This window comes from Rousettus aegyptiacus, unplaced genomic scaffold (genome assembly GCF_014176215.1).
Source record: "Rousettus aegyptiacus isolate mRouAeg1 unplaced genomic scaffold, mRouAeg1.p scaffold_m13_p_6, whole genome shotgun sequence".
Classification (NCBI taxonomy): domain Eukaryota; kingdom Metazoa; phylum Chordata; class Mammalia; order Chiroptera; family Pteropodidae; genus Rousettus; species Rousettus aegyptiacus.
In genome coordinates, this window is record NW_023416309.1 from 85,226,644 (window position 1) to 85,240,935 (window position 14,292).

Genomic DNA, 14,292 nt, shown 5'->3' on the forward strand with positions numbered 1-14,292 from the left:
CCCTGCTGGGTCCTTCTGCACATTCAATACTGGACTCTTGCTTTATGCTCAAGGAAACATACAGGGCATTAAGGTTACTCAGCCCAGTAGAAGGAGGGCCAGGAATGAGACATGGAGTCCTGGCTCTCACTTTCTTCTTGGGGCCAGGCATGTGGTCACCCTGCAAAGAGAGATGTGAAACATCCAGCTTCCAGAGGTGCCAGCCACCAAGAGCAGCATGGTTGTCATTTACAAGCCCCAACTGGCAGGTGTGAAAGTTCCATCCTTCCTCTCGGGTTTACAATTCTCTCCTCAGTCTCGGTCATTACCTTGGGTGTACCACTTCCCTCTAGGGTGCAGCCCACTTCTCCTCCCCTCCACCTCCTTCTTCTTTCCACTGTGATGACATTGCCCTGAAAGAAAGAAGCTCTGCGGAGCTCCTAACTCTCAGCTAGCTTCAGTTTCCTTATTGGCACCATGACATCATCGTTGCCCTGGAAATTCCACTTGCCCTCCTGCACCCTCACTTTTGTCCCAGTCCTCAGAGTCCTTCCTATAAAGAGGGGATCCACACTCAGTATCAGCACAGAACACATTCAGGTTCTGAAGCTTCTGGCTTGTGTAGTCTCAGCTCCAGGAAAGCCTCTCCTCCACCAAGACCATGAAACTCTGCGTGACTGTCCTCTCTCTCCTCGTGCTAGTGGCTGCATTCTGCCCTCTTGCACTCTCAGCACCAAGTAAGTTTGTTCTTTCAGCTGTACTTCTACAGCCACTTTTCTCGTTGGGGCTGGTCCACCAGTGGCATCTGGGGATGAGACAAAAGGAAACTGGGACGATTAAGTAGCTTGCTGTTAAACGTAGAATCTAGCAGACATCCAATAATATTCAAGAACCTGTTTTCTTAAGAAATAGCAATGAGCAGACTTGTTTAAGTAAGCCCCATATATCTCTGTGTCTTGGTTTCCCCAACTGTAAAATGAAGGGAGTCTGACCTTACTCTGAGACCTGATCCAGCTCCATGACCTTCTCTTAAGATACCGAATTCCAAATAAGACTCTGTCTCTGCGTTGGTGGGACTGGATAAAGAAACTGTATTGGGGGATCTGGTAGCTCCACAGAGATGTTCATTGAATACCCATAACTAGAAGCCTAATGATCAGCTCTTTGTTTAGCTTTGATCTCACTCCAACCTTTCTTTCCAGTGGGTTCAGACCCTCCCACAGCCTGCTGCTTCTCTTACACCCTGCGGAAGATCACTCGCAACTTTGTGGTAGATTACTATGAGACCAGCAGCCTTTGCTCCCAGCCAGCAGTGGTGTAAGTATCAACTCCCGGGGTGCTCTGAGAGGCCAAAGCAAGAACAGGATTCGAATAGGGGCCTGTTTGGGGGCAGCGGGAGGATGATACAGTAGAAAGGCAGGTCTCAGGGCTGAAGGCCTCACAGGAAGCAGTGAGAAACAGGTCATGAAGTCACCTGTTGAGTCCTGGAGGGGGCTGCATGGATCCAAGGGAGAAGATGGAGGGTTTCTGGGGAGAAAGTTTGCCAGAGGCCAGCACACCAGGGAAAGGAAAAAAGATAACAAGAAATATGGCCTGACTTTCTTAAGCCATGCTTAGAAAAATGTGGAACTTTATTGCTAGAGGCAGTAGGGAATGAATGGGGAGAAATAGTCACATTGATTGTAAAACTCATTGATTCCTAGTCTGGGCATCCTTAGAAGCCACAGCTAAATCCAGGGTGGAATGTACAAGGAGTCTGGTTCCACTATCACCCCAGGACGGGTCTTCCCACCCACTAGAGCTGTCCAACATGAACCATGGTCAAGCAGAGGGTGACATCTAATGTAGGCAAGGTCCCTTGGGATTGTAATGTAGCTGCTCCTTGTTTCGCAGATTTCAAACCAAAAGGGGCAGACAAGTCTGTGCCAACCCCAGTGAACCCTGGGTTCAGGAGTACATGGACGACCTGGAATTGAACTGAGCCACTTCGGGCACAGGGGCAGCAGGCCTCCTGGGAAGGCCACCTGAACCCGACGCCTCAGTGAGATGCAGCCTCTCCACGTTTACAGCGCCTCTCAGTCCCTGTTCCTTCTCTTAATTTAATCTTTATTATGTGCTGTATTGTTGTATTTGGTGTTATTATCATTATTTATGTGTTATTTTTGTATGTTTGTTTTTGCCAAAGGACACACGTCCCCCATGGGGATGGTCCACCATTACTGTTTCTCTGCTATTGCAGATACGTGGATAATGCAGTTGATTCCATGTGTTTTCATAATAAAACTTGACCAAAAATATGGACAGTTTCTTTGTGTTTTAATTTGATTTAGAGTGAAGGGAATTGCCTGATATTATTAATAGGGACAAACGACAGTTTCCAAACACACTGAGAACTAGAAATTACTGAGTACTTAATATGGGAAAAATTCTCTAAAGACACAGTTTCACTTAATACTTTCAACAAGGATTTTAATACCCTCATGAAGTAGGGATGCTCACCTCCCAGCTTTACAGATGAGGAAACAGAGGCACAGAGGTGATGTGACTTGTTAAGGTCTGTAGGTCTGCTTGGAGAGCACCATGAAAGATGACCCCAAAGGACAGCCGTGATGCTAAGATTGTCATTTCAGTATCTTATAGGGAAGTTGTTAATAGCAGCAGCAGTACAACATAGAAGGAAGGCAAAGTAGTTCAGAATCAGAAAAGTGGGCCTCCATCACTTTTTACCGGTGTATTATAGGATTGAGGTAATCTTATGCACTTTGAAGGGCTGTTATTAGTTGATGTGTAAAGTACCCACCCCAGGGCCTGGTATCCGGAAGATTCCCTCTTTCTCTCTCTGAGTCTTAGCTTTTTCACCTCCAGTGGGCATAGCAGCTATCTTCCCAGGATCGTTATGCAAATTAGATGAGTTAATGAATCAGCTCTCTAAAGCCCAAAGGATGTCAAGTGTTGTCATGTGCACAGAAGAATGAATGTCAGATTTGGTTCTGGAGTGTTGTCAGAGTAACCTAAAGGCCTGTGTCCTTAAGAGTCCTTCAATCAGAACTTCCTATGACACAGGTCAGAAAGAACATGGGTCTGAGACAGAATGCATGCATAATCAAGCCCTGATCCACAGGACATAAAATTGTCTATTAAAGCTGGCAGGAACCTCTCAGACCATCTGGTCCAGCCCTCTCATATTATGAAAACCAAGGACCAGGGACAGGGAAGTGACTCGCTAAAGGCCACTGAGTAGGTTTGTGATCAAGTAGGATGCTCAGTGCCAAGTTCCAAGTGAGCCTTATTTTCTGTGCTACTTGCTACTCTGTGGTCCCCAAAAGAAAAACCCATTGTGTAAATTTAGGGAAAAGAGAGGACAACCTTGATCATTGTTTTCTTAGTCAAGTGCAAAAGCAGAGCAGGGAGGCTGGTCCACTCTGGGGCCAACAGATGCAATTCCTTTCCTTGCCCTGTCCTCAGCCCATCATCTCTGAGCCCCAGTAGAAGCCTCCTCTAGATTCCACAGGGACTGAGAGAAGGAGTTTGGGGCAGAGCTGGTCCAAAAAAGTGTGAGAAGAGGCTAGCAGCAAGGAATCTCACTGGTCTTGGCTTCTGCTTTTCATCTACCTAGGGCTGAGCTGTTCAATATGTTAGCCACTTGCCACACAGTGGCTATTTAAATTTCAATTGAATTTAATTCTTCAGTTGCACTAGTCACACTCCAAGTTCTCACTGGTCACCTCTTGGAGAGTGCAGGTATAGAACAGTTTCATCATGGAGAAAGTCCCATAGAATGGCACTGTCCTAAAATGTCTGCAGGTGTAAAGGAAATGAAAGGAGAGGTTGCTGGGGTGGCCTGGAAGGTTCGCGTGTGGTCTTCTGTGAAAGATACACAAATATACTCAGAGGAAAGCGGTTGGGAGAGAGAATGGATGATCCCCGACCTGAGACAGTATAGATCACTGTGGTAGGGTGAATCATGACCCCCCAAATGTTCACATCCTAATTCCTAGAACCTGTGAATATTACCTTTTGTGGCAAAAAGGACTTTGCAGATATGATCAAGTTAAAAATTTTGAGATGGAGAGATTATCCTGGCTTATCAGGTTAGTCCATAAATGTAGTCATAAGTGTCCTTATAAGAGTGGGCAGAGGCAAACTTGGTGACAGAAGACAAGAAGACAATGTGTCAGCTGAAGAGACATGCTATGCTACTGGAGGAAGGTGTCAGGAGCCAAGGAATGCAATAAAGTGGCTGTAAGAGCTGGAAATGGCAAGGAATTGATTTCTCCCCTGAACCCCTGAGAAGGAACTCAGTCCTATTGACACCTTGATTTTTGCTCAGTGAAACAGCCTTTGGACTTCTGACTTGTAGAACTTTAAGAGAATAAATATGTGCTGTTTTAGGACACTGCGCTTGTGGTAATTTGTTACAGCAGCAGTAGGAAGCTAATACAATCACCAACTGAGGAGTCACCAACAGTGCCCCCCTCCAGCTCAGTGTAAAAGGTGATGGAATATTGTAGACGGTGATAAAAAAAAAAAAAAAAAAAAAAACTTTCCTGCAGAAGAAACCGTGGGGGGAATGAACACATTCCAAGGCGATGGAATATAACGAGGTGAGACATCTCAAGAGGAGGGTCTGCTTCAGTAGCTGACAATGAGGACAGGGGCTACACCAAGGGTACAAAACTCGTAAGCCAGGTTAAGAGGAAGGCTGCTTCTTCCTGAGACTCCTGTGTTCTTCTGGGGGAGCAGGTGTCTTGGATTCCTGTTTGGAAGATTCTACCCTCTCATTTGTCAAATGAAGTCTAGAGCAGAGCCATGATTTTCCTCTGGTTGGATTATAGAGGTTTCGGGTCAGAGTCTCCTCCCTCACAATGGAGTCCTTTACCTCACCCATCAGCACCCCTGAACAAAATGAAAGGGAGGAACTCAGTTCCACAGGTGCTGCATCACCAGGGAAGATTGCTGGAGTGCTGAATACCCTCATGAAGAAAGGCTTTGCCCAGGAATTACAAATGAAAGCATGGAATCCTCACAGAGGGGCAATGTTAGACTTTACCTGAAGCACAATACCACTTTTTTTTTCTACTCTTTTCTAAAACTTTCTTTTCTTTCTGCCCTCCTCCCCTGAAACCAGGGGGTTGGTATTTGTTTACTTGACTTTTTAGTTGTGGTTTCTCTGTGTTTCTTGGATGGGGGCCAGAGCCAGAACAAACAAGGCAGGACAGGGGATGGGAGCTGTTTGCAGAACAACGTCTGTCAGTCAGGCTTGTGCTTGTCTACTCTTGCAGTGCCTGCCTCTGACATTTCCCTTTCCAGATAGGAGGGCCTCTGTTCCCCCATGTTCTGTTTTATGCAAACTTTCCATCCTCTCTCTATCTCACCCTAACCCAGGATCTTCTGTAATGCTCTCATGACATAGCCATTTTCCTCCTGGGAGGCAAAGAGCTGGGAAAGCAGAAGTAGGGACCAAGGACGCGAGTCAAACTGCAGACAGTGAAAGGAACCACAGTTCTTTCTCATGACTGAGCCCAGTGGCCACGTGGCTGTCCTGGGCTGTTCTCCATGCTCACCCTTCACAGGCACAAGGGACTTGTCCTCTCTCTTTTCTAGTTGTCTCCACTTGTTCTTCCTTGTTAAGTCCTCTCTGCTCAGGTTCCAGTGAGTCTAAGCAGACAAGAAAATGGAAAAAGATGTAGAAGTTGAGACAAAATGATAACTGCATTTTTCTAAATTTAAAATAGTGTGGATGAATAAGGGGCCATGCACTAAACCAAACAAGCTCAGGGAGATCTGCATGGCTGGCCTTACAAACTCGGAGATCAAAAGTAACCCCATAAGATGTCCTGAACTTAAAAATTCCTGACTAAAAGTGGGTCGTGATGGGTAGTTATTTGCTAGGCCTAGAGCTCCCTTGACAAAGGTTACTCTTTGCCTTAGGTGAGACTGTCTCTTATCTTTGTGTATCTAAGATAACATCCTTTTGAGTCAGCATAATTTTCTTTACCAGACCACATGAAGGCTCAACCGCTGACACCAGAGCATGAGTCCACAGTGTTATCTCGTTGCCCACGAACCATCTCCATGTGCTGTAAATGTTAATTAGCCTGTACCCGCCAGTGTAAGAGAAGTACATGTCCCTCCATTTTGGTTTTTATCCAATTCCAGATATTCTCCCGTTGCTTTCTCCTGCCCTCTTCATCTACCACCAATGGATTTCATGTAACCCTCCTAATATCTCCTCCTTTGATTCTAATGTATGAGATAAGCTGCAAAAGCGCCAGTCTTTAGAGCATTTTCTCAATCTGTTGAGAGTTTGCTTCCCAGCAATTGTCATCAGTTTAGCTTAAATAAACCCATAAAAACTCTCTGCAGGTTTGGACATTTCTTATGTCAATGATAGTTTTGTTAGAGAAAAATCAGACCGGCCAGAAACTAAGCAGCACTGAGTGTTGGACAACTCAGGTTTACTACTCCAGTAGTCCCAGAAAAGCTAGTACTCTGAAGATCAAGGCCCTGAGCTCAGATACAACCTTGCTTTTATAGAATTTATCCATGCAGTTACAGTTGGCATGGGCCAATTGGTTAAATAATCCTGAGGCAGTTACAGAGCGCGGGAGTTGCAATGGGTTACAGGTGTTTATTAAGACAGGAACTCAAGCAATACATTTGTTATCTAGACAGTACAAGCAAAAGGGAGGATGAGCCTTTAGTTAACTTCGAGGTCACCCTGCCTTTCGGCCTATGCGGCAAGCATATCTACAGAAGCAGAACCAAGAGCTGTGTAGTCTTTTGAGTGGAAAACTTCTCTTCTGTTTCATTTTTATATATATGATAATTGTGTAAAATATATACATTCAGAATAAAAGAGAAAATTACAACTTTTTTTTTAGAGAAAGACAGGCTTGATACTAACAGGATGGTTTGGGGGACTCTCCCTGACCAAACAATTTGATATCATACACCCGATGGATTTGAAATTAATAATTTTTAAATAGGTAACGATGGACAGTGTATAAAATTTAAAAGAATATACAATGAAATAAGTCTCCCGTCTAAATATCCACTTCTCTTCCCTAGAAGCAATGAATGACTACTATCACTCTTCTGCGAATTTCTTCAGAGGTTCGACAGCTTTTTAAAAGTATTAGGAAATGGAACAACAAAAGCAAGAATAAGGAATGCCCAAACAACAGGGCCTTTGGTTTCTAGCCTTTATCCTGAGGTGCTTTCAATTTCTTCGTCTATGTGTCTAGATTTACAAAGTTCTAGACAATTGTACTTTGGGACAATTTAACTCTGATGATTAAATTCCTGAAGGTTTGAAAATGTTAATTTCTCTTTCCTTTATTCGATTATCTGAATAAGGGGTTGCTGGAAACATTTTTGATAGGTTTCATATGACGGCTTATTTCCCATAATGCTTATAGATTTCAAAGGCACAGACTTTGAGATGCAAACAATGTAATTTTGTTTTCTCCACGACTGAACCCAACTCTGCAGTCCCCATTTCTTTTAATTTAATCTGGCCACAGGGTAAACGTAATTGCTTCCTGATGTTTTGTTTTTCCAGTTGAGAATCTTGCACCTGAGTCCTTCTTCCCTTTCTCCTTCTCCTGTTCTTCTAGGGCCCATCTACATATTAGAGGGTGTGTGATTAGGCTGTGGGGCTCACAGGAATCTTGCTCTTTGTTGTCTCCTGACCTCTGCTAGTATCTGCTGAGGGGCATCTCAGCCCTTGGTCATTGGGCGTTACCTCTATGCTTTATCACTTGTCCTCCCATGGCCTTCTGGGTCCGGTCTATGACTCTGTCCCTTTTTGTCCCATCTAAGCTCTTCTGAGCCACCAGGCCTGGGGCTTCTTGGATAGGCCGGCAGTCTTCTCGGGCCAGGTCTCCCTCCTACTCCCTGTAGTCCACACTCTTCCAGGGCAGGGTTGGGGCCCGGATAGCATCATTCTCAGATGTCTAACTTGCTGCCTCACTTTTGTCACTTTATTCTCCCACCAGTGTCGATCCTACTTTCCTTTCCAGTATGTGGGAAACTAGCTGTAATTTCACTTAGAGTTTTAAAAAAACCCACAGAGGAACTCAATTGACTTGTTTCTTTTTAAGCCATATCTGCCCTTCCCCGAGTGCAGTAAGTTTAGTTTACAACTGATGGCTTGCAACAGAGGAGAATGGGAGTAAGTATAAAGCATTGGGGAAGTAAGATACGGCACGTTATACATTTTTCAAAATATTACCTGTTACAAAATATTTTCTGTAACATAGAAAGGCAAACAAACCCACCTGTGCCCAAGAGACCTGCTTGGCCAGATCTGTGCCACCTGATTTTTAAAATTTTATTGTCTATGCCCTCTCATGCTCTATAACAAAATGTCTTGGTGTTTATCCTCAGGTTTTCAAGAACCAGGACAAAAATGCAACATCAAGATGATAAATGTCTGGGACTGGTGGGCGGAGCACCTGGTTAGGTGTTGGCAAGGTTAGGAAATGACTTTTTGAAATATGAAATCCCAGGAAAAATGGAATTCCGTCTGCTGCACCCAACAGGTTTTACATGCTAGCCTGAAAAAAAAAAAGAGAATAAAACTTTGATGACTATTGGTATGAAGGCTGAGTTTTGCAGGCTGAGGACGTTTGGGATTCCCAACGCCTGGATTCAGTCTTTTCCCTTAATTTTTCTTATTGTGTTAAAATACACATAACATAAAATTTACCATCTTAACCATTTTTAAGTGTACAGTTCACGGTATTAAACACAGTCGCACTGTTGTGTAGCCGTCACCACCATCCATCCTCATAACCCTTTACACCTTGTAAATCTGAAACGCTACCTGTTAACAACTCCCCATTTTCTGCCCCTCCCCGCCAGCTTCTGGCAACCACCTTTAAAGTTTCTATCTCTATGATTTGACTACTCTGAGTACTTCATGTAAGTGGAACCACACAGTATTTGTCTATTTGCGACTGGCTTATTTCACTGAGCATGATGTCCCTGAGGTTCATCCACGTTGTGGTATATTGGAGAATTTCCTTCCTTTTTAAGGCTGAGAAATACTCCATCATACGTGTACTACATTTTGCTTATTCACAGATCGGTCGATGGACACCTGGGTTGTTCCCATGTTTAATCATTGTAAATAATACTGCTATGAACTTGGGTATACAACTATCTCTTTGAGATCCTGCTTTCAATTCTATTGTGTATATACTCAGAAGTGGAATTGCAGGGTTCTGTGTTAATTCTATATTTAATTTTGTGAGGAACTTCTATACTGTTCCACCCTTAATTTTTTATATATGTCTGATGGTTGTTGCAGACACCTGAATATTATCAAATGATAATATGTCATAGGAATTTGCCAAATGCCCAAATTTGTGATTGTTAGTAGAACACTAGAAATCAAATTGTTATGGAGACATTTCTTTTTTTTTTCCTTTTCCCAAAGAAATGAAGGTTTTATTGAGTAGGTGAACTGTTCCTCACTTCCACGTGCATGAAAGCAACTGGGGAGCTTTCCTGAAGTCCACCACTGGAGGTTCCCCATCAGCAGCCTGAGATGGGGTTGAAGTGTTTGCAAGGCATGAACTTCTGTTAAGTCTCAGTTCCTCCATGTGTGAAATGGGGCTGCCAATGGAAATAACCGCATAGGCTTACGAGGCTTCGTGAGATGACAGGTGTGAAGTACAAACACAGGGTCTGACGTACAATCGCTTGCTTAATAAAGGTCAAGTGTCATTGTTATAATTGAAGAGAGGCCCTGCTTAGCAACCTTGCAGCTCCCATTATTGAAATGCACACTTTAGCGAAACTGCAACAGACTGTAATTACTATTTGCTTCATACTAGAAACTTCAAGTTCTAGAGTGGCAAACACCAGATTACATTGTCTTAAATGATTTCTGCTAACTAAATTTTTTTACATAACTGAGGTGAGACTTTTTTTCTCATACATCCTGAAGGGAGTATGAGAATATATACAGATTGAAATATTCCATTAAAAATTTAACTTGGGGAAGCAAGGTTACAAATGCATTGGGTCAGTGTAAAGAGGTCATCTTTTTATGGGATGATTTGAGACAGTAGACACATCTTTTGTATTTCCATGTTTAAGTATCTCTTCTGGGGTAAATATGGACATATGTAAACAAAGAAGCATTTTCGAAGTGTATGATGCATAAAGCAGCAAATTGTGTCTGGTAAACCAAAACCAAAGCAATGCAAAAAACCCAGAAACCAGCTAAATGTTCAACATCTTAAGTCTGGTTAAATAAATCTAAACCATGCCTGTAATGGAATTTTAGATAGCGGCTGTTTAAAAAAAAAGGAGAGGGGGAAGATACCAACCTGAAAATCTCTCCAAGAGATAATGCTAAGTGAATAAAGCAAAATAATAAATGCAATATAACTCCATTTCTGCAAAAAGGATATATTTGAATATGCGCATATGTGTGTATGTAAAAGTAGAGGGAATGGCTTAGGAAAACACAGCAAACATATGAGAAAAATGGGGGAAAAAAGAACTTAAAGATTAGGATAACTAAGTGATAGTAGTCATGTCTACATCACTTTTAGAGAAGGGCTACGAAGTTTCCCTTTGCCAATAGTGCTGCAGAGGGTTCTCCCGCAGCGCAGGGCCCCACTCACTCACCAAGGTCATGCTACTCAGCAGCCTGGCATCTGGCCAGCCACCTTGGGTTTGGATTCAGGCTTGCTTTTTACTATGCTCTGTACTGCTGAGAACCACTGATCTCCACCATGTACTGAATTGCCATGCACTCTTCAGGTACCCCGGTCCCTCCTTCAGAATGAGGGGTCCCGGATTCTTGCACCCTTTGTGCCATGAAAGATTCTGAGATACTGGATGTGGCCAGTCTGAGCCACCCTCTCCTGGCTTGCTTCGTATTACTCTGCACTTAGGGTAGCTTATGCAGGCCTCCCCATCAGTGCTCATGACGTACTTGTCCCAACTCTGACCACCAAGTACAAAACAGGCTTTCTCTTCATTTCCGTGATCATCGGAGTTTTATCTCTTTACCCTTTCTGTAAGATTCTGTAACTGTGTTGGGAAAAAGGGTGGCTTCTTACTGGGGTCCCTGTACAGCATTTAGTATTCTTCTCCTGTGTTCAGCTCATTGTAGCTCATCAACACAGCTCTCTCTCTCTCTAGGAACCTCTCAGTATGGAGCAGGATAGGCTCAGAGATGACGAACCATCAAGATAGACCCTGTCTCTTAATCCCTAAGGGCTCTGCCAGCTTGTCATCTTTGAACATCCATCTCTTTGGAAGAGTGAGTGACCTTACATTCTTCTTATTACTACCTTTGTGATAAGGTGTGATGAACATTCCACCCCTGCTTAGGGATCACAGCCCTGGGGCAGTTCCAAAGCACACATTCACCAAATTTCCCAGAAGCATGTCAAAGCCTCCTGGAACGGACTTCCAAGAGGCCCCAGATGGGCTCTGATGAAGAGTATCTAGCTTCATAGTAAGCTCTTGTTCTGAATTTTAAATTACACAAAGAAAGATTTTTTTTGGCCACTATCCCTAAAGGCACCAGGGAAACCAGTGCCAAGCTGTAAAGTAGCAATGAATGAAGTGTTCTGGAATGCTCCTGTCTGATACTTGCATTTCTGAGAAAACAACCTATTTAGAGAAAAATAAGTTGTGAAATAGAACAAACAATCTAGATCATCCAGGGGAATTCCCTAGATAGCCTCTGTGTTTGTACCTTCCTGCTCTATTGCCTCCCACTCCAGATTCCTTGCTGGGTATAAATTGGGGCTTGGCCCTAGGTGTATATTCACATCAAACGCCAATATGAAGACAGGCACTATCTTTCTTCTAGTGGTTTTCATCACTCTGGGTATGGAGATGGTCTGCTCTCAGAGATTTTTCAGAGGTGAGAGTGCTGAGGGGGTGCTCCCAGAGGGTGGAGAAGGCTCAGAGCCCAGCCTCAGACCTGGCGGTGGTGCGTTGACTGCAGAGTGGAGTACTGGCATTGATCAGACCCATTTCTTTTGACCTACTGGAGCAATCGTTCTGCATTTCCATTCTTCTTACCAGGTGGGGTTGGGTCTGATTAGAAGTTGGGTTCCCTCTAGGTAGGAAATTTGCCTTGAGTGTGGGACTCCAACAGGGAGTAGCTGTGGGATAAACATAGGGTATGTGAGGTGAGGAGATGGCTGTCTGTGATCAGAGATTTTCTAATTTCTTCTTCCAAAGTGGTAATAAGTGGATTATGACACTGCAGGTTTCTTGCCTGCTGGGACTGTGCAGCCCTCGGAACAGGGAGAAAATTCTCCCAAGGGCTTGGCTGTGAAAATAGGGGCTGAAGAGTGAGAGCGAAGCCCCGAGGCAGAGGGAGGAGAACAGGAGCACCAAGGAAGAAATGGAAGAGGTGCAAGTTCTGCCAGAGATGAGGCTTTCGGACCTCCAACACCAGTTCTCATGCCTGTTTTAGTGACTGTTCCAGACTCCACACAAAAACTTATATGTTTCAGGATCACGAAGATCTGGAGTCTGCCCAGAGGTGCCTAAAGGAGTCAGTGGTATTTGTGCTGAAATGTGCACGGGAGATGGATCATGTCCCAGGGGAATGAAATGCTGCAGCAATGGATGTGGTCATGTCTGTCAAAATGCTGTCTTCAGAGTGAGTATATATCATGTAAGAGCTGTCCAAAGAAGCAAACAACTTCCCATTGGACTTTGCTGAGACAGACAGATGCTCACATGTCCACTGCACAAGGAGTCTGGATAACTCCAAGAGAAAGGGCTGGAATAAATGGCAGAGGGAGAGGTAATTGCATTATCTAAGGCATTCTCCTAGAAGAGAAGCCGTATCCCAGGATAGTTCAGGGGTCTCTCAGTTACGACAAGTAACCATGATCCTAGATTCATAGGCCATTAATAACCAAGGGCTTCTTAACTTCCTTCCCCTCCTGATGAACAGGGCTTATTTCTTCCTGGAAAATGGGTGATCATGGGAGGAGGAGAGAAAGGAAAGTGAACCCCCATTTACTGAGTATCTCCTGCGTCAGGTTTTCTACCAAGTTCTGTGGGAGCAAAAGGAAGAGTCTTCGGTAGGTGGGTATTGGGAAAGTTGTCAGAGAGTAGAGAACGTTTAATGGAGAGTGTAAAGGATGCATGATTTGCTGGAGGAATGAAGGGCAGTTGAGATGATGAAAGAACTGTACGCGTTCCATTGATGATGGGACAGTGATTGTGGTAGGTAGAAGTTGCAGCATCGCAGGACATGGCAGGGCGTTATACAAGCCAGAGCCCAAAGAGGAATGAACTGCTGCCAAAGAGTTTGGTAAACTGCTAGAGTTTTAGAGTAGAGAAAATGTCATGATCAAATTTGTGTTTTAGAAGCGTGGAAAGGATGACGGTGTGGTATCTATACTGGATGGTTAGTAAGCATGCTTGGAGACCAGCCCCAGAAGATTTCTCATGAATCCAATGCTCGGCATACCAGCAAGAAACTTTCACAAACCATTCCTGGCTATTCTCTATCCCTAGAATTATAGCCCTAAAAGATGAAGATCTAAAATGTCGGAGTGATTGCTTTCTAAAAAGCTTGTGTCTAAAATAAACTGTATCTGTAGCATTATTTAATCTGTGTCATTCTTCCCATTTGAGCATTCTAATGGGCAATCTGTGGATGAGCAGGACCAAATACACTGCACTAAGCCCATGAATGCAGGCACTCAGGATACCAATACATCAGAGGCAAGGTCCTCCCAGCGAGTTATTTTCCTCATTCCATGTCCATGTCTCTAAACAAGGCAAAGGCAAGATAATATTTTCTCATGCATTCTGTGAATCTGAATTTTAACAAGCAAATAATAATAATAATAATAATAATAATAACAACAACAACAACAACCACCACCTAGCACATAGGAGACTGGTCGGAGCAGCCTTTATTAGGGCAAAACTCAGAAGGAACAAGAGCAGGAACGGCAGCAAGTAGGAGATATCCCATTCTAAAGCAATACACTGACATCTAGCAGGAACATATGCCTAACACCAGGAGAGCAACCCTGGTCCTTGGGAAGTGGGGCTTTGCGTGGCATAGGCCAGGAGTGCCAGCTTGTGCACTAGAGTGATTAGGAGTTAGGATACTGTTAGGAGATAGGCTCTGAGGGTGGAGTCTCTGAATCAGACTGTATCTGGAGCAGAGGATAAACTCAGGTCTCCCAAAGAAGCCCTGACAAAAATGAAGGTCTGGGCTGACTGCTACAATCTTCATTCCCCAGACCTCTCGGTTCACGTTCCACCTAGATTCCCCCACTTAACCCACTGAATTTTGCA

At 43.9% G+C, this 14,292-nt stretch overlaps 2 protein-coding genes across 2 annotated transcripts; both read left to right on the forward strand.

Annotated features, from left to right (window-relative positions):
• Positions 1–243: 243 nt before the first annotated feature.
• On the forward strand, positions 244–3,249 carry LOC107508347 (C-C motif chemokine 4-like). Its single transcript, XM_016140118.2, has 3 exons — positions 244–716; positions 1,182–1,296; positions 1,873–3,249. Exons 1-3 carry the CDS (start codon positions 641–643, stop codon positions 1,958–1,960), a joined length of 279 nt encoding a protein of 92 aa, XP_015995604.2. The 5' UTR covers positions 244–640; the 3' UTR covers positions 1,961–3,249.
• An 8,497-nt stretch (positions 3,250–11,746) lies between these two features.
• LOC107506478 (WAP four-disulfide core domain protein 18-like) lies at positions 11,747–13,588 on the forward strand. Its single transcript, XM_016137170.2, has 3 exons — positions 11,747–11,878; positions 12,480–12,628; positions 13,348–13,588. Exons 1-3 carry the CDS (start codon positions 11,797–11,799, stop codon positions 13,390–13,392), a joined length of 276 nt encoding a protein of 91 aa, XP_015992656.1. The 5' UTR covers positions 11,747–11,796; the 3' UTR covers positions 13,393–13,588.
• Positions 13,589–14,292: the final 704 nt, after the last annotated feature.

Coding starts and splice junctions, on each gene's coding strand:
- LOC107508347 (XM_016140118.2), top strand. CDS start 641: ATGAAACTCTGCGTGACTGTCCTCTCTCTCCTCGTGCTAGTGGCTGCA. Junction 717..1,181: donor TCTTGCACTCTCAGCACCAA/GTAAGTTTGTTC, acceptor CTTTCTTTCCAG/TGGGTTCAGACCCTCCCACA. Junction 1,297..1,872: donor TGCTCCCAGCCAGCAGTGGT/GTAAGTATCAAC, acceptor CTTGTTTCGCAG/ATTTCAAACCAAAAGGGGCA.
- LOC107506478 (XM_016137170.2), top strand. CDS start 11,797: ATGAAGACAGGCACTATCTTTCTTCTAGTGGTTTTCATCACTCTGGGT. Junction 11,879..12,479: donor CTCTCAGAGATTTTTCAGAG/GTGAGAGTGCTG, acceptor TATATGTTTCAG/GATCACGAAGATCTGGAGTC. Junction 12,629..13,347: donor GTCAAAATGCTGTCTTCAGA/GTGAGTATATAT, acceptor TTTGTGTTTTAG/AAGCGTGGAAAGGATGACGG.